General features: G+C 41.1%; 1 protein-coding gene across 1 annotated transcript in view; it reads left to right on the forward strand.

Moving 5' to 3' along the window:
• LOC106578315 (MAGUK p55 subfamily member 2-like) overlaps window positions 1-17,637 on the forward strand; it is a 110,283-nt gene extending 92,646 nt beyond the window's left edge. Inside the window, exons 8-12 of the mRNA XM_082965564.1 lie at window positions 2,194-2,290; window positions 2,511-2,672; window positions 4,365-4,567; window positions 4,983-5,111; window positions 9,339-17,637. Coding sequence (XP_082821690.1) covers window positions 2,194-2,290; window positions 2,511-2,672; window positions 4,365-4,567; window positions 4,983-5,111; window positions 9,339-9,515 — 768 coding nt within the window. The 3' untranslated portion in view covers window positions 9,516-17,637. The remainder of the gene's footprint in view (window positions 1-2,193; window positions 2,291-2,510; window positions 2,673-4,364; window positions 4,568-4,982; window positions 5,112-9,338) is intronic.
• The last annotated feature ends 2,583 nt before the right edge of the window (window positions 17,638-20,220 follow it).

The following is a 20,220-nucleotide window of genomic DNA, read 5'->3' on the forward strand; positions in this document are numbered from 1 at the left end:
GATGAGGATCTCATCTCGGTACCTAATGGCATTCAGGCTACCTCTAGCGAGCACATTGAGGGCTGTGCGGCCCCCCAAAGAAATGCCACCCCACACCATGACTGACCCATCATGCTGGAGGATGTTGCAGGCAACAGAACGTTCTCCACGGCGTCTCCAGACTCTGTCACGTCTGTCACATGTGCTCAGTGTGAACCTGCTTCATCTGTGAAGAGCACAGGGCGCCAGTGGCGAATTTGCCAATCTTGGTGTTCTCTGGCAAATGCCAAACGTCCTGCACGGTGTTGGGCTGTAAGCACAACCCCCACCTGTGGACGTCGGGCCCTCATACCACCCTCATGGAGTCTATTTCTGACCGTTTGAGCAGACACATGCACATTTGTGGCCTGCTGGAGGTCATTTTGCAGGGCTCTGGCAGTGCTCCTCCTGCTCCTCCTTGCACAAAGGCAGAGGTAGTGGTCCTGCTGCTTGGTTGTTGCCCTCCTACGGCCTCCTCCACGTCTCCTGATGTACTGGCCTGTCTCCTGGTAGCGCCTCCATGCTCTGGACACTACGCTGACAGACACAGCAAACCTTCTTGCCACAGCTCGCATTGATGTGCCATCCTGGATGAGCTGCACTACCTGAGCCACTTGTGTGGGTTGTAGACTCCGTCTCATGCTACCACTAGAGTGAAAGCACCGCCAGCATTCAAAAGTGACCAAAACATCAGCCAGGAAGCATAGGAACTGAGAAGTGGTCTGTGGTTACCACCTGCAGATCCACTCCTTTATTGGGGGTGTCTTGCTAATTGCCTATAATTTCCACCTGTTGTCTATTCCATTTGCACAACAGCATGTGAAATGTATTGTCAATCAGTGTTGCTTCCTAAGTGGACAGTTTGATTTCTCAGAAGTGTGATTGACTTGGAGTTACATTGTGTTGTTTAAGTTTTCCCTTTATTTTTTTGAGCAGTATATTAAGTTCTGAATAAAAAAACAAAGGTTCTGTAATATTAACAGTGAAATAAAGAATTGTGGAGACGAAATACTTTGTTCAATTTCAACTTATTTTTAGGGAAAATTGTGAGTTACTTGAAAAAAGTACAAGGGTGCAATTTTTTTGGGCCACGACTATATAAAATGCCTATCTCAAGCTACTTATAGTCAACACATGTATTGATTGTATCAAGTCAATGTAAGACTCAAACACACAATTGTCGAGTTGCAAGCACCATGGTCCTACCGAATGAGCCGTTGGAACCAGAATTCAGTATATGATTATAATGTGATCGAGCCATATTTAAAAAGCAGAAGTGGTCCATTTTCAAAGGTCTGGCCCTTTAATGCATTCCATCAACAAATATATAAACTGCGTCAATATTACAGTCATAATTGTATCCATGAACAAAGAGACATATCAAAAGGTTATGTCATGCCCATTGTTGTCTTTGCTTCAAACAAATGTCCTTAAAGCCCACCTGTCAGCCATACTGAAGAGACGACTGGGCAGTGACAGAGATTCCCAGATGTACTGTTGTAATCAAATTGAACGGCCATCCTTTCTGTAATGCAGGGGTATTCAACCGGGATTCTGAATTTTTTTAAATTATAGATATATATCCAAAAAATGTATGTTTTATTTTTTTATTCACGTTTCTATGAATATCGCTAGAAACAGCAGAATAAACACATTTCAAATTACTTATCTACAGTAGAAAAGAGGAGAATAAAACTACTAGCAAGCTTTTTTGACTTGAACATACATTTTTGCCAACACATAGCTGAACTTTGTTTATACAGCTAAACAGCTGCTCTTAGTGAAAATGTGTTTGGGGTTACCCTTCTAGCTAATAGGCTATGTTAGAGTTACACTTCCTCTAACAAATCAAATGTGGGGAGGTCAAAATAATGAAAAACAATCTACTAAATCCATTGATTATAAAATGTTGATTAGTTCTCCTTGTCATTATCTGTCACCTAATGATAAGACAAGACGTGGGAAAAATTATATTTTTTGATAATATATGAAGGGGGTCCCTGGGTAGCTGTTTGCCTGGGAGGGGGTTTCTGGGTAAGATTGAAGGCCCCTGCTGTAATGCATTGGCATACTCCCCTCTGGTGGTACAGGCTACATATTGCAGAGTTGATTTATGATACAGAACAGCAACATTGTAAGACTCAATTTAAGTGGGTTGAGAAGTACTGAATGAAGACAACATTTTGTGTGTTGCCTTTCTCAGGTCCTTTTTGTTCTGGAATGGGTGGGAAGAAGAAAAAAAAGATGATGTATCTGACAACCAAAAATGCAGGTAAGTTTTTTTGTGCCAAAATGACAATTTGTAAACGTAACAATGTTTGAAACTGCTGCCATTGTATTCTTTACTTGTAAACTTTATTCGAAAAAAGTGTAAACGGTTGTCAATGTGGTATGCTATATTGTGTATGCACAGCATGAATTAGATTAGGTAAAGTAATACTGATAGTAATACTGATTATGTGGATATCTGATATGAATATATTCTTGTTCAGAGTTTGATCGGCACGAGCTGAGGATCTACGAGGAGGTGGCCAAAGTTTCCCCGTTTCGCCGGAAGACATTGGTTCTGATTGGAGCACAGGGAGTGGGCCGCCGTAGTCTAAAAAACAAACTGTTGGTGTCTGACCCCCTGCGCTACGGGACCACCATCCCCTGTGAGTAGCACTACAGTAGCATTTAACCTCTATGGGCTAGGTGCACTCCATCAACAGCAGGTGCATTTCAAGAGCGGCAAATTTGAATCCAAATAAATGTCAAAATTCAAATTTTTCAAACATACAACTATTTTACACCCTTTGAAAGATAAACATCTCCTTAATCTAACCACGTTTTACGATTTCAAAAAGGTTTTACGGCGAAAGCATACATTTAGAGTATGTTAGGACAGTACATTTACAAGAGTTGTGTGTAATGTTGTGCCAATTCAAAGACAGGCGTCACCAAAACCATAAAATCAGCTAAAATTATGCACTAACCTTTTACAATCTCCAACAGATGACACTCCTAGGACATTGTGTTAGACAATGCATGCATTTTTAGTTCTATCAAGTTCATATTTATATCCAAAAACAGCATTTTACTGTGGCGTTGATGTTCAGGAAATCGTTTCCCTCCAATAACCGGCATTCAAGTCAGCACCACAAATTAAATAATTAAAATTAGAAAACATTGGTAAAATATTATATTGTCATTTAAAGAATTATAGATTTACATCTCTTGAACGCAATCAACTTGCCAGATTTAAAAATAACCTTACTGGGAAATCACACTTTGCAATAATCTGAGCACTGCGCCCAGAAAAATACGCGTTGCGATACAGACTAGCCGCCATGTTGGGGAGATCTAAAGTCGAAAATACTATGTAAATAATCCATTACCTTTGATTCTCTTCATCAGATGTCACTTCCAGGTATCACAGGTCCATAACGAATGTAGTTTTGTTCAAAAAAGCTCATCATTTATGTCCAAAATCTCCGTCTTGTTAGCACATGATCTAAGCCCGCCGGACTTCACTTCATGAACGAGGGGAAAAAATATATTTACGTTCGTTCAAACATGTCAAACGTTGTATAGCATAAATCATTAGGGCCTTTTTTAACCAGAACATGAATAATATTCAAGGTGGACGAATGCATTCTCTTTTATAACGTATTGGAACGAGGGTACCCAACATGAACTCGCGCGCCAGGTGTCTAATGGGCCATCATCGTTCCATGGCTCTTGTTCGGTCAGATCTCCCTCCAGAAGACTCAAAATACTTTGTAAAGGCTGGTGACATCTAGTGGAAGCAATAGGAAGTGCCAAAATATTCCTCAGCCCTGTGTTTTTCAATGGCATAGGTTTAAAGGTAATACAACACATCAGGTATCCACTTCCTGTCAGAATCTGTCTCAGGGTTTTGCCTGCCAAATGAGTTCTGTTATACTCACAGACACCATTCAAACAGTTTTAGAAACTTTAGGGTGTTTTCTATCCATATATAATAAGTATATGCATATTCTAGTTACTGGGTAGGATTAGTAACCAGATTAAATCGGGTACATTTTTTTATCCAGCCGTGCAAATACTGCCCCCTAGCCCTAACAGGTTAACACTGACAAAGCCATTGACATTGACCCTTTGATTTACTCTGGTATTCTGTAATTTATGCCATATTAAAAAAATATTTAAAAAAACATACAAACAATTTAGAAATATAAATACTGTATTCACATTTGTATGAGATACAAAGACTACATTTTATTTTATTCTGTGTGCGTTGCTCAGCACTGTGTTTGTCAGTTGCTATACCTTCATGTACATAACCCAACAACAACCATCAATCTCTCTTTATTACCTGTTTCCAGTTACTTCGAGGAAACCCAAGGTGGATGAGAAGGATGGACAGATGTATTCGTTCATGACTCGCAGTGAGATGGATATGGACATTAAGAACGGACGCTTCCTGGAGCACGGCGAGTACGACGGGAACCTCTACGGCACGAAGATCAACTCCATCCATGAGGTGGTGGATGCTGGAAAGATCTGCATCCTGGATGTCAACCCACAGGTAGACTATAGCATCTGGGCATCTTTATTCGTTCATCGGTATAATACTCCAGACATTTTCTCTGCATCAATGTCCAGAGAAGAGGTTGATCTTTACCTTTTTCTTTCTTTTTGAAAGGACAACAGAATTCGGTCCCCCCTTCGTATTTTATTGTTTTATTGAGATTGTTGGCTACATTACTATGCCAAACTTTGGCACATAGATCAGTGAAGTAATAGGATTATTATAGAATTATATTTTTTAACCAAAGCCAAGGTTTGCATTACGGAGATGAAATGGAAGGAATGGAATACTTTAATGAGACTCAATATTCTCAAGTGGTTCATGGCTAATTTGATTAGCTTGTTACTGCATTAGCATCTATTAATAATCTATTATTAAAACTGCTTTCCAACTATTTCATTTATTTCTGCAGGCACTTAAGGTTCTGCGGACATCAGAGTTCCTTCCCTACGTGGTGTTTATTGAGGCTCCAGATTATGAGGTCCTCAAAGCCATGAATAAGTCTGCCAAAGAAGCCGGAGTGATGACTAAGCAGTTAACGGTGAGTCCCAGACAGACTGGACAGTTGTATCATAGCTACATCATTGTTCCAGTTAGCAGAATATGTTGTTTGAAACGCGTTAAAATGTATGACTGGTATGTTGAGAATGCATTAACCCTAGCAATTCATCATATTTAATAAGCCCATTAACACCAATTCATTTCTGACTGTGTACCACTAATCTCAGTGTTACATAACCCCTTGTTACTGTCTCGGTCATGTCATAGTATCAGTTTGACCTTTTAGACCACAATCAATAAGATTCTACATCAGCACTCCTACCCTGAGACGCTTTTTGAATGGGCGCAATTATTTGTACGCAAATAAGTCATAGTAAGTCACCTTTATTTAACCAGGTAGGCCAGTTGAGAACAAGTTCTCATTTACAACTGCGACCTGGCCAAGATAAAGCAAAGCAGTGCGACATAAACAACAACACAAAGTTACACATGGAATAAACAAACGTACAGTCAATAACACAATAGAAAAAAGTCTATATACAGTGTGTGCAAATGGCGTGAGGAGGTAAAGCAATAAATAGGCCATAGTAGCAAAGTAATTACAATTTAGAAAATGAACACAGGAGTGATAGATGTGCAGATGATACTGGTGTACAAAAGAGCAAAAAAGTAAATAAAAACAATATGGGGATTAGGTAGGTAGATTGGATGGGCTATTTACAGATGGGCTGTGTACAGCTGCAGCGATCGGCAAGCTGCTCAGATAGCTGATGTTTAAAGTTAGTGAGGGAGATATAAGTCTCCAACTTCAGCGATTTTTGCAATTCGTTACAGTAATTGGCAGCAAGAGAACTGGAAGGAAAGGTGGCCAAAGGATGCGTTGACCAGTGAGATATACCTGCTGGAGCGCGTGCTACTGGTGGGTGTTGTTATAGTGACCCACCACTAACCCTAACCCTAACCCAGCCAACGAGAGCATACAGGCCACAGTGGTGGGTGGTATATGGGGCTTTGGTGACAAAACGGATGGCACTGTGATAGACTGCACCCAGTTTTCTGAGTAGAGTGTTGGAGGCTATTTTGTAAATGACATCGCCGAAGTCGAGGATTGGTAGGACAGTCAGTTTTACGAGGGTATGTTTGGCGGCGTGAGTGAAGAAGACTTTGTTGCGAAATAGGAAGCCGATTCTAGATTTAATTTTGGATTGGAGATGTTTAACTTCTTATGGGTATGTGGGACGCTACTGTCCCACCTGGCCAACATCCGGTGAAATTGCAGAGCGCCAAATTCAAAAACAGAAATATTCATAATAAAATGTCATAACACATACAAGTGTTATACATCGGCTTAAAGATGAACTTCTTGTTAATCCAACCGCGGTGTCAGATTTCAAAAAGGCTTTACGGTGAAAGCATACCATGCGATTATCTGAGGACAGCGCCCAGCACACAAAACATTACAAACAGTTACCAGCCAAGTATTGTAGTTACAAAAGTCAGAAATAGCGATAAAACGAATCACTTACCTTTGATGATCTTCATATGGTTGCACTCACAAGACTCCCAGTTTCACAATAAATGTTAATTTTGTTCGATAAAGTCCCTCTTTATATCCAAAAACCTCAGTTTTGTTGGCGCGTTTTGTTCAGTAATCCAATGGCTCAAAGGCAATCACAACAGGCAGACAAAAAACCAAATAGTATCCGTAAAGTTCGTAGAAACATGTCAAACGATGTTTATAATCAATCTTCAGGTTGTTTTTAGCCTAAATAATCGATAATATTTCAACCGGACAATAGCGTCGTGCGCAGGAAACAGGTCTGGCGACTTCCCAGGGTCCACTCACTCAAAGTGGTCTTACTCCCTCATTTTTCAGAATACAAGCCTGAAACAATTTCTAAAGACTGTTGACATCTAGTGGAAGCCATAGAAAGTGTATTTTGAGTCCTAAATCATGGGATACTGTATAGGCATTCAATATAAAACAAAATCCCACTTCCTGGATGGATTTTTCTCAGGTTTTTGCCTGCCATATCAGTTCTGTTATACTCACAGACATTATTTTAACAGTTTTGGAAACTTTAGAGTGTTTTCTATCCTATATGCATATCCTAGCTTCTGGGCCTGAGTAGCAGGCAGTTTACTTTGGGCACGCTTTTCATCCAGAGGTGAAAATAGTGCCCCCTGCCCTAGTGAGGTTAATATGACTCTGGAAGGAGAGTTTACAGTCTAGCCAGACACCTAGGTATTTGTAGTTGTCCACATATTCTAAGTCAGAACCGTCCAGAGTAGTGATGCTAGTCGGGCGGGTGCGGGCAGCGATCAGTTGAAAAGCATGCATTTAGTTTTATTCGTGTTTAAGAGCAGTTGGAGGCCACGGAAGGAGTGTTGTTTGGCATTGAAGCTCGTTTGGAGGTTTGCTAACACAGTGTCCAAAGAAGGGCCAGATGTATACAGAATGGTGTCATCTGCGTAGAGGTGGATCAGAGAATCACCAGCAGCAAGAGTGACATCGTTGATATATACAGAGAAAAGAGTCAGCCCGAGAATTGAACCCTGTGGTACCCCCATAGAGACTGCCAGAGGTCCGGACAACAGGTCCTCCGATTTGACACATTGAACTCTATCTGAGAAATAGTTGGTGAACCAGGCGAGGCAGTCATTTGAGAAATCCGGGCTGTTGAGTCTGCCGATAAGAATGTGGTGATTGACAGAGTCGAAAGCCTTGGCCAGGTCGATGAAGATGGCTGCACAGTACTGTCTTTTATCGATGACGGTTATGATATTGTTTAGTACCTTGAGCGTGGCTGAGGTGCACCCGTGACCAGCTCTGAAACCGGATTGCACAGCGGAGAAGGTATGGTGTGATTCGAAATGGTCAGTGATCTGTTTGTTAACTTGGCTTTCAAAGACTTTAGAAAGCAGGGCAGGATGGATATAGGTCTATAACAGTTTGGGTCTAGAGTGTCACCCCCTTTGAAGAGGGGGATGACTGCGGCAGCTTTTCAATCTTTAGGGATCTTGGACGATACGAAAGAGAGGTTGAACAGACTGGTAATAGGTGTTGCAACAATTGCGGCGGGTAATTTTAGAATGAGAGGGTCCAGGTTGTCTAGCCCAGCTGATTTGTACGGGTCCAGGTTTTGCAGCTCTTTCAGAACATCTGCTATCTGGATTTGGGTGAAGGAGAAGCTGGGGAGGCTTGGGAAAGTAGCTGCGGGGTGTGCGTCGCTGTTGGCCGGGGTTGGGGTAGCCAGGTGGAAAGCATGGCCAGCCGTAAAGAAATGCTTATTGAAATTCTCGATTATTGTGGATTTATCAGTGGTGACAGTATTTCCTAGCCTCAGTTCAGTGGGCAGCTGGGAGGAGGTGCTCTTATTCTCCATGGACTTTACAGTGTCCCAAAACCTTTTGGAGTTAGAGCTACAGGATGCAAATTTCTGTTTGAAAAAGCTAGCCTTTGCTTTCCTAACTGACTGCGTGTATTGGTTCCTGACTTCCCTGAAGAGTTGCATATCGCGGGTACTATTTGATGCTAGTGCAGTCCGCCACAGGATGTTTTTGTGCTGGTCGGGGGCGGTCAGGTCTGGAATGAACCAAGGGCTATATCTCTTCTTAGTTCTACATTTTTTGAAAGGCGCATGCTTATTTAAGATGGTGAGGAAATTACTTTTCAAGAACGACCAGCAATCCTCTACTGACGGGATGAGGTCAATATCCTTCCAGGATACCCGGGCCAGGACAATTAGAAAGGCCTGCTCGCAGAAGTGTTTTAGGGAGCGTTTGGCAGTGATGAGGGGTGGTCGTTTGACCGCGGACCCATAGCGGATGCAGGCAATGAGGCAGTGATCGCTGAGATTATGATTGAAAACAGCAGAGGTGTATTTGGAGGGCAAGTTGGTCAGGATAATATCTATGAGGGTGCCCATGTTTACGGATTTAGGGTTGTACCTGGTGGGTTCCTTGATAATTTGTGTGAGATTGAGGGCATCTAGCTTAGATTGTAGGACTGCCGGGGTGTTAAGCATATCCCAGTTTAGGTCACCTAACAGAACGAACTCTGAAGATAGATGGGGGGCAATCAATTCACATATGGTGTCCAGGGCACAGCTGGGTGCTGAGGGGTGTCTATAACAGGCGGAAACAGTAAGAGACTTATTTCTGGAGAGATTCATTTTTTAAATTAGAAGCTAGAACTGTTTGGGCATAGACTTCTATCATAGACGTCTATCACCACTATCATCACCATGTTGTTCCTCTCATGCAGGACTCTGAGCTGAAGACGACATTGGATGAGAGCGGGAAGATCCAGCGTGCCTACGGACATTACTTTGACCTGAACATCATCAACGACAGCCTGGAGGGGGCCTTCTGCGGCCTGAAGACGGCACTGGAGAGACTGAGCTCAGAGCAGCAGTGGGTTCCTGTCAGCTGGGTCTTCTAAAGGCCAATCAGTCAGAGGTCAGAGCTAGATGTCAGGAGGTCAGGATAGGGGTCAAAGGTCTGAGGAGTTGGCAGGTAGAGTGGGACCAATTAGGAGAGAGTAAATTGTAAAGGAGTGGAGTTTCCCTCAGCAGCGTGTGACGCTATACGATGTGCAAGTTACATCAATTTTAGTTCCGTTTCCCTTGTTTTGTAGGCTAAGAATGAGCTTCAAATTTGCATCGTCAAAGTCACGAAAACATGGTCATTTAAGATATATATTAAATTGTATACTCTACCATATGCTGGTTTTCAATGTATTTGATGGCCAAGAAGAAGCATGAAGCCGAAAAGTGAAATCCGTTTCATTAGAACTACAAATCTTTCGACAGCTCGCCAGGTCTACACATTTTTTTTTTTGCATTTAATTTTTTTTTTGCATTTAAAAAAAGTACCGGCTGGCAATGTTCATAAAAAAACAAACAGTGTAATTTAATATACAACACATCAATCAGCCTGTAAGTAACGGGTTCTTATTGTGAGAGTTAGCTACTGCGTGATCTACAATGGCAGCCCACAGACGAACATGGAAGACCCTGGATAGAAATGTGTTTTAAACGCTTATTTGATAGCGAGGGACACATTCAACCCAACATATCATAAGTTTTGTTCCTCGACATTATGGATCTGCATTTGTTGATGGGAAATGTTTTTTTTTTGGTGAAACCAAATAGTTTAGGTTTGTTTGATGAAGGGATCCAGGATACAGTTCTTTCCACAACTTGGCATCAATTAACAGTAAAGTAACAGTAAAGTTTTTTATTTGTATTTAAATCTTAATATAAATGCCTATTTGCAGGACGAAACTGGTAAGTTCTCGGCTAGAGCATGCATGTTACGGCATGCTGTCAAAGCAGCAGGAGATGTAGTTCAAATGAGACTTTTCTAACTTTCTGCAATGTCTTACTTCTTGAGCGTCAAATATTTTTAGAAAAGGCATTGATATGACTAAAACACGAATATGAATATGATGTTATATCATATATATCTTAAATGACCTTGTTTTCCTGAATTTAATGATATAGTCTTCATTCCCATTCAAAAGACCTGGGCCCAGTTTCCCAATAGTGATGTAACTTAGGCTTACGAGTGTTTAAACATTTTTATCATTCCTACAACGGCCGAATATGTAACATGCGTTTCCCAAAACACCACGCAGAGAGAATGTTTGCTAAATGCGTCGTTGGAGCATGTGTCGATACTGATAGGGTCGAAAGACAGGCAGTGCTGCTCTCAGATCAGCTTTAGATATTTCCACATATGGCAACAAATATTGAGGCTGCTTATTCTAAATGCTTATCCAATAATAATGCACAAAATGTGTCACATCATTGCACATGTTGCTAAACATAATGACAAATAGTGAGGCCAAAATTACAAAGAGTAGCTTAGCCTAAAATGAGCAAAATATAACTGATTGAACATAAAATGTATTTCAATATGATTGAAATACTGTATATAGGCCTATGTAGCCTATATTATTTATATTTTAATGCAGTCATCTTAGTTTTCATTTGAAGCATTGTTTGTCATTTGCTTGTTTGTAACAATTGCAAAGACATTGCCAACTTTGTATTTGTAGTCAACTTCGTTCTGAAGTTATCGGTGGTCACAGAGAGACAGAAAAACATCTTAATTCTATGTTTAGCGGAGATCTCTGTATGCGTGTGTGGTTAAGATAGCACCGACCGAGGGCGCCTCGCCTCGAGCTCTGATAAAACATTGCAGGTTTCTACTTTTTTTGTGGGTGTTTTCTGCTGTTTTTCTCAAATTTTCATAATAATTTTACTTCATGCATTACTACATACACCCGGGTAGAACTATTAGAATATGAATCACTCGGTACTCACCATCCACCCGACCTCCCTAGAGTAGGAAGCGAAGACGCCAATGGAGAGGCAGACGTGGCGGGATCTTAGTGAGATTAAGACGCTGTGCGTCCCGTCCTCCATTTCCGAGCATATTATTCGCCAATGTTCAGTCATTAAATGAACAAACTTGACGAACTCAGAGCGAGGATCTCCTTCCAGAGGGACATCCGATCCTGCAACATACTCTGGTTTTCTGAGATTTGGCTTTCCTCCAACATCCAAACGGATTATATACAACCAGTGGGTTTTAGTATATTTCGAACGGCTCTCTCTGGCAAGATCAAAGGTGTTGGGCTCTGCTTTATGACCAACAACACATGGTGCGATGGAGGAAACGTACATGAACTTGCGAGCTTCTGTTCCCCCTACTTGGAATACTTGGTCATCAAATGTCACACTTTTTAGCTACGGAGAGGGTTATCAGGGATTATCGCCATGTCTGTGTACATCCCATCCCAAGCCAACACCAAAAAGGATCTCAAAGATCTTCATTGGACCCTGAACAAACTGGAGAGCACATTCCCGGAGGCAATGTTCATTGTTGCAGTGGACTTTAACAAAAGTAATTTGAGAGATGTGCACCGAAATTATTACCAACACATCGACTGTCTATTTTGTGGAAATTCTACTCTTGACCACTGCTACACACCTTTCGACACGGGTATAAGGCCCTCTCCCGTCCTCCTTTCGGCAAATCCGACCATGACTCCATCTTGCTTCTCTCCGCTTACAAACAAAAACTCAAGAAGGAAGTTCCGGTGGACAGGTCTGTGCAGAGTTGGACCAATCAGAATTCACGCTCCAAGACTGTTTTGATCACATGGACTGGAATATGTTTTCAAAATCAATGAATACGTTGACTCAGTCACCGGATTCATAAGAAAATGCATAGATGACGTGATACCAATAGTGTCTTTCAAAACGTTCCTGAATCAAAAACCGTGGATTGATAGCAGCCTTGTAGGAAAACTGAAAGAGAGCGATGCTGCTTATAAACAGGGCAAGGTTACCAGGGACAATAGTTTGGTTGAACAGTACAAATAAGACCTACTCAGATCGATCAAGATGGCAAAACACAAGTATAGGGACAAAGTGGAGGAGCAATTCAGCAGGTCAGACACAAGGCATGTGTGGCAGGTCATCAATGCCACCCTACCGGAGGTGCTAAACACCTTTTTCTCACGTTTTGAGTACAATGACCCTGAGCTGCCCAGGAGAGCCCACGATGACAACGTGGGCTACACACTCACAGTCTCCACTGAGGACGTATGGCAGATGGCATCCCTAGCCGAGCCCTCAGAGCATGTGCAGACCAGCTGGCTGTTGTGTTCTCTGACATTGTCAATCTCTCCCTAGCTCGGGCCGCTATACCAACCTGCTTCAAGATGTCCACTATCATCCCTGTGCCCAAGAAAGGGAAAGTAACTGAACTGAATGACTACCGACCACCAGCACTCACTTCCGTCATCATGAAGTGCTTCGAGAGGCTTGTCATAGACCATATCACCTCCCTCCCCAACACACTCGACCCTCTCCAGTTCGCCTACCGCCCTGACAGATTCACAGACAACGCAATCGCCATTGTACTGCACACTTCCCTTATCCACCTTGACAAAAGCAATGCACATGTGAGGATGCTGTTCATCGACTACAGCTCGTTCAATACCATAGTGCCCTATAAGCTCATTACAAAGCTCACGGCCATGGGTCTGAACTCCTCCGTATGTAACTGGGTCCTGGACATCCTGATGAGCCTTCCATCTCCCCCTGCCACTCCCCCATGGACATTTCCCCCCCGCTACATCCCCTATGGACATTTCCTCCCCACATCCCCTCAACGGTTATTTACCTTACATGCTTCTCCCTGTATGGACATTTTCCCCCATACCCCCAACTGACTTTTACTCTGCCCCCACATTCATCACTGTTGCAGTTGTTAATATGTATATTATTGATTTATAAAAGTTGTTTTATTTATTTTCTTTAACTTGGTCCCCACATCCCCTATGGTCATTGCCCCACACCACAAAATGGTTTATAACATTGTGTCATTCTGAACTTTATCCGCAATGTCATCTGTAAAGATGCTAAAGACCTGCATCACGATACTAAGAGCTTTGCCGTTTGTAAAAATACGTATTTAGGTGTTTTTTTTTGTGTTCTTTGGACGTCCTGGAACTCAGAAAGTCAATCGCTGCTAGTGTAAGTTTCTCAAAACCAAGTGAAAATGCAAAAAAAGTGTCTGGACCCTTCTATAGCATGCCATTTACAGTACATCACAAATTTACAGATTAGGTTCCTAAATAATGAAATTCTCCTTTAAGATGCTTTTGGGAAACCGGGCCCAGGGACATGGATACAGACGTATGACATAGGAAGCATCACTTTCATGGGGTATTGGTTGGAGGCCTGTTGTAAAGGGCCAATTCAGATGCTCCAGTGCAAGGGGTTTGCCTCATGGTAGACTGTTGCACAAATTATAGTTCCTCCACAGACATGATGTCGAACTGTAATTTCTGTAAAAAGAAGTAGCCTAATTAATATAAAAAATATATTAACAAAATATATATTGGTATTTGTTGTGGAGGCGTTAGAGGTGTTTTGGGTAGCGTGTGAGTGATACGAGTGACAGTATATTATATAGGTTGAAGTAGGCTTATATATTTAGCAAATACTGTGCTGGAGGTCTTGGAGTATAATGAACATTGTTATACTACCAGGAGTTCATTGAACATTTTTATCCTTACGAAATATGTTTTATTTATTAAAGAAAATTGGGGCCTTACCAAATCTTACAAAAACTATGTACTGCAATGTTTACATTCAGTGTTTCATTTTATGGCAGATTTAAAGAATACACAAAGGTACCAACTGTCACTATTCTTTATATGAAATTCTGTATATTTGGTCATATGATCATACAATTGTAAATAATTGACAACTGTTGATCTTACTGTACTTATTCTTATTAATGTTCTTTGTTGAAAAAAATAAGATGGCATAGCAATACATGATCTGAGATAAATATACACAAATGCATGCATGAATGCATAGGCACACATGCAAAGACATTAACACAGCAATCAACAATGCATCCTTCTGTTGAATTTACCCTGTTGCAGCACATGCTCTATTTTCTTACTCCGAGAATGGAATGTTTTACTGTCAGCTTCCATTTCTTTGTTCTTTGTTGCCATGTTTTTAACAAATATGTATTTTTTTTAATTGGTTTATTGTGTGAGATGTTGGAAATAGGTCTCCCGGTCTCCCGGTTGTGGCCGGCTGCGACAGAGCCTGGGCTCAAACCCAGAATCTCTAGTGGCACAACTAGAACTGCAATGCAGTTAGACCACTGCGCCACTCGGGAGGCCCCCAGATGACGGCTTTTGACAAGAAACATTTTTTCAAACACTTTTTCCCGGTTGGCCGATCTACTATATTATTATTCTATAATTATTTTAAGAGATCTCTCTGTTGCCAGGTGAAGTTGGGCAGGTCAAAACAGTGAATGTGCTCTTTTGAATGAGATTGTGTAACTCAGTGCTTTAGTGATGCTACATTTGTTCTTTTTTTTTGTAAAAAAGAGAGTCTTTTCTAATTACAGAAACTATTTTAGTCTTGTGTGAGGTCTGTTGAAATGCTTTGGTAGAAACTCTGCAGATATAACAACAAAAAAAGAAATGGGGCAGACTAACTTAAAGGGGGAATTTGCAGATCTAACAACACCAAAGCGAACACCCCGGCACTGTTTTGGTCAACAGCTGAAGGAGGGGGCTGAAGAAATGTAACCACTCTCAAATTCATAGACATAGCTATGGATGCAAGGACTGACCATCCATGAGATAAAAATAATAGTTTTAATCTAGCTCTATAAATAGTACACCAAATTCATCATATTTTATACTTTTACATTAGGATATTGTCTTTAAAATATGTATAACCTCATGTTATTGCTCACATACTGATGTGATGTGTAGTATCCAGTACATCCACATCTGTGTATTAAGTTAATTAATTTAAGTGTTTTCCCTTTGATAGTGGTGCAGATCACAAACAGAATGAAACAGAAAAATAAAGACTTACTTTATTGAACCAAGTAACCAACTGTCAGTGTCCATCGTAGTCTGTTGTTGTGACAGGTCTCTCTCTATGTGGAGAATACAGAAAATAGCATTCTGAGGCAGGGGCGGACTGGGACAAAAATTCAGCCTTGCCATTTTAGTCACTAGTCCACATTCTCCTTGTTCTCCTCTGTATACCGTATAACAGCTTAACTACATATTCAAATAAGTGCATGTCATGTGTTCCCCCCTGCCCATGTAGCTATGTGTTTAAATATTAGACTACATATAATTATATAGAAGAAAACAGAGAGAGAGAGAGAAAGAGAGCAAGAAACTGCCAGTTCTTTAATGTTTTGGCTATATAATACAGCCAATGGCTACATTAAGGAACGAACAGTCTCTCTCTCTGCCATCTCTGTTTTCTCCTATTGAATTCAATATACAACCTTCTGTGTTTGTCATAGAACGATGCAGGGACTAGTTTATGTGGATGCGCATAGATTTCTAGTGCTGTGGTTCGTTTGACAGTGACATGCGCGTACGCGTATCTTTCTGATTAGAAGTGATGGGCCTTTTAGCGAATGAAATAAGCTGGAGATAGGGGGGACTTTCCAGCCTTCAGTGGTGGTGGCGATGTAATGTAATCCAACACCAGAGTTTCTCGTTACTACAGGTCATAAACCCACTTGCTGGGCTGAAGAGACTGATTCAGAAGCGAATAAACATTGATAAAACTATTCAAATACACAGACAGTCCCCGAATTGACCTTTATTGTAATACATGATGACTTGTGTTTAATAAAAAGCACTGTATAAATGTTTAGTAGATGGCTATTGCCTTACCTATGTCGTGTCTTTGGGCACCATTAACTTGAAGACATGTTTATCAAATAACTCCCTGTAATTATTATCACGCGATTAAACTGATTAATTGTTTAATTGTAATTAACTAGGAGATCGGGGCACCAAGGAAAATATTCAGATTACAAAGTTATAATTTTCCTAATATAACTTTCCTATATTATAACATTATATATTATATTATATTATAGTATAGGCCGATTATCTTCTGGTTTAAATGGTGTATTTTACCTCGCGTCCAGTCTCATTCCAAACGTCGTAAATTGTTGTATCTGCACGAATCCAGCCTTTACTAAAGTCATCCGTACATCAATTGTCTTAAAATCATTTATTTACTAAACTAAGTAATTCACAGAAAGCATACAAACAGTAATTATCGTCACAAAGAGTTGGTAGAGTAATGTGCCCTAGTGGGCTAAACAGGCATGGCTGGTGTCTTGTTAAACAAAGGGTCATAAAGGGCAGCTGAGAAGACACGACAGAGTTGATAAATATTAACAATTGATATGCTAAGCCTTTGCACAGGAACGCTCACTCATTCGGGAACAATTGCAATCAATATATATTTACGCTCAGTGTGTCGTCGGGATCCTTGTTGGAGAGTTTTTGTCCTGTTCTCTCTCTCTCGGTTAGAATGGATCTTTCAAAGCGACATTCATTAATGTCGTTATAGAATGGATGTTTCGTCGGTCTTCGCGTTCAATGATATAATTAACTTAGCTGCAGACTATTAATTAATATCAAAGACTTGCTATTATTCTGTCGGTATCGGTAGTCTAAAAGTTAACTTTCAGTAGAGGAATTGGATGGTCAAACCTATTGGCCAACTCGTCATGGAGTGGAGGCCTGGTCTCAAGAAAGTAAATCAGGGTAGGGGTTTTATACGTGAACATAGAACAGGCTTGTCACATGACGCCTGGTCCTGTCTGTGTCCCTGGGGGGCGTGCCGATGACTGATTTAAGCTTTTGTAACGCCCTGGCCATAGAGAGGGGTTTTTGTTCTTTATTTTGGTTAGGCCAGGGTGTTACATTGGGTGGGCGTTCTATGTTCTTTTTCTATGTTTTTGTATTTCTTTGTTTTGGGCCGTGTGTGGCCCCCAATCAGGCACAGCTGAAGTTCGTTGTTGTTGATTGGGAGTCACACATAAGTGCATGTTTTTCTGTTGGGGTTTTGTGGGTAATTATTTCTGTTTAGTGTTTTGCACCTGACAGGACTGTTTGGCTGTCGGTTTCCTTGTGTTGTTTGAATAGTGTTCTGGCTGTAATTAAATTGAAAGATGAACACTAACTCCACTGCGTATTGGTCCACTTTCTTGGACAATGACTTCTCTGTTTCGTCTGACGAAGAAGACAGCCATTACAGCTTTGAACAGAAATACATTCTATCACATTAACATCAGTACATAGCATCTCAACGTATTACAAATAGCTTTATCCTTATTAATACATTTTATACAACCATTTAGATGCAAGTCCCATAGCTGAGGCTATTATATAAACAGTATTATGGTAATATGGCTATATTGTCTCTTTTGAGTATCACAAAATTGTACCAAGCGGACCAGTTCGTAGCTGGATTCTTCACCAATCTTTTATACCTTCTCCAGAACATAAATGTCGTTCGGTTCCCCAATTCTGTGAGTTGGAAGAATTTCCTTGGTCTCTCTATGAAACCCCTCTGTGTCTCAACTGGGCCAGGCGGCAGGACATTTCCTTTGGAATTTACGACCGCCTTCACCGGGCCTGGGTAGGGAGAGGTAGGTAGGGGGATGGTGCAAGGGGGAGGGGGTCAACTGTGCTCCCTGTACTCAAAGAGAGGGCAACGTCATGACACCTATGTGTTATAATCTAACGACTTGTTAGGCTATAATGTAAGTAGCCTAGCGTCTAAATGTTCCCGCGAATCCTCCCTTCCCTAATGAGTCCACTATAGTAGGTATGAAATGTATTTCATACAATATACAGGCAAAATATTAGGCCTAACTGGCAGCAGTGCGTCAGTGTGCGTGACTGTGTCTTTGTCCGTTTTCTCTCACAGACACAGACACAGCACTAGGACAAGCAGTACCAGAACTATTAGCAAATAAGTCGGTTAATTTCACAAATTTAGCAGCGTCGGCCTCAAGAGCTTTTTTGGTCTCAAATTTTTTTCGGCACTACCTTCCTGCTTTTCTGTTCTGACTGAGTGACTGACAGAAAGGTGTGCGTTTGACTTTGTATGTGAATTTGCGCCATACATACATACATACATACATACATACATACATACATACATACATACATACATACACTACCGTTCAAAAGTTTGGGGTCACTTAGAAATGTATCACGTCCTGACCCTTGTAAGATGTCATTTTCTATAGTAGAGTAGGTCAGGGCGTGACAGGGGGTGTTTTTGGGTGGTTTTCTTGTTATCTGTTTCTATGTTGTTTTTCTATGTTTCTATTTCTATGTTGGGGTTGTTGGGATGATCTCCAATTAGAGGCAGCCGGTTCTCGTTGTCTCTAATTAGAGATCATATTTATATAGGGGTTTTTTCCATTTGTGTTTGTGGGTTGTATATTTTGAGTAGTGTTTGTTTCTCTCTGTGTCACGGTTTGTTGTTTTGTCATTTTCAGTTATTTGTGTATTGCAAAGGTTTCACGGATTTAATAAAATGTCGAACTACAACCACGCTGCACTTTGGTCCGCTCCTTTCGATAGCCGTGACAGAACAACCCACCACAAAAGGACCAAGCAGCGTGGTAGGGATCAGCTGGAGGAATGGACTTGGGAGGAGATTTTGGATGGGAAAGGACCCTGGAGGCAGGTTGGGGAGTATCGTCGCCCGAGGGAGGAAATTGAAGCAGTAAAAAGGGAGCGACGATACTACGAGGCGCTATATCCACCAAGAGGCAAGGTTGAGAGGCAGCCCCAAAAAACATTTTGGGGGGGGGCATACGGGAACTTTGGCAATGTCAGAGGGGAGACCTGAGCCAACTTCCCGTGCTTACCGTGGAGAGCTGTGGAGTGAACCGGAGCCAGTCAGAGAGTCAAGTGCGGAGTTCGACGCAAGATTCCCGGAGAGAGGTGCTGGCGTTAACCTCTTACATCTAGACGTTCCGCTAGCGGAACACCTGCTCCAATATCCAATGATAGGCGTGGCGCGAATTACAAATTCCTCAAAAATACAAAAACTTAAATTTTTCAAACATATGACTATTTCACAGAATTTTAAAGATAAGACTCTCCTTTATCTAACCACACTGTCCGATTTCAAAAAGGCTTTACAACGAAAGCAAAACATTAGATTATGTCAGCAGAGTACCAAGCCAGAAATAATCAGACACCCATTTTTCAAGCTAGCATATAATGTCACAAAAACCCAGAAGACAGCTAAATGCAGCACTAACCTTTGATGATCTTCATCAGATGACAACCCTAGGACATTATGTTATACAATACATGCATGTTTTGTTCAATCAAGTTCATATTTATATCAAAAAACAGCTTTTTACATTAGCATGTGACGTTCAGAACTAGCATACCCCCCGCAAACTTCCGGCGAATTCACTAAGAATTTACTAAATTACTCACGATAAACGTTCACAAAAAGCATAACAATTATTTTAAGAATTATAGATACAGAACTCCTCTATGCACTCGATATGTCCGATTTTAAAATAGCTTTTTGGTGAAAGCACATTTTGCAATATTCTAAGTACATAGCCCAGGCATCACGGGCTAGCTATTTAGACACCCGGCAAGTTTAGCACTCACCAATATCAGGTTTACTATTATAAAAGTTTGATTACCTTTTGTTGTCTTCGTCAGAATGCACTCCCAGGACTGCTACTTCAATAACAAATGTTGGTTTGGTCCAAAATAATCC

The sequence above is a fragment of the Salmo salar genome, chromosome 19 (genome assembly GCF_965601325.2).
Source record: "Salmo salar chromosome 19, fSalSal1, whole genome shotgun sequence".
NCBI classification, from domain to species: domain Eukaryota; kingdom Metazoa; phylum Chordata; class Actinopteri; order Salmoniformes; family Salmonidae; genus Salmo; species Salmo salar.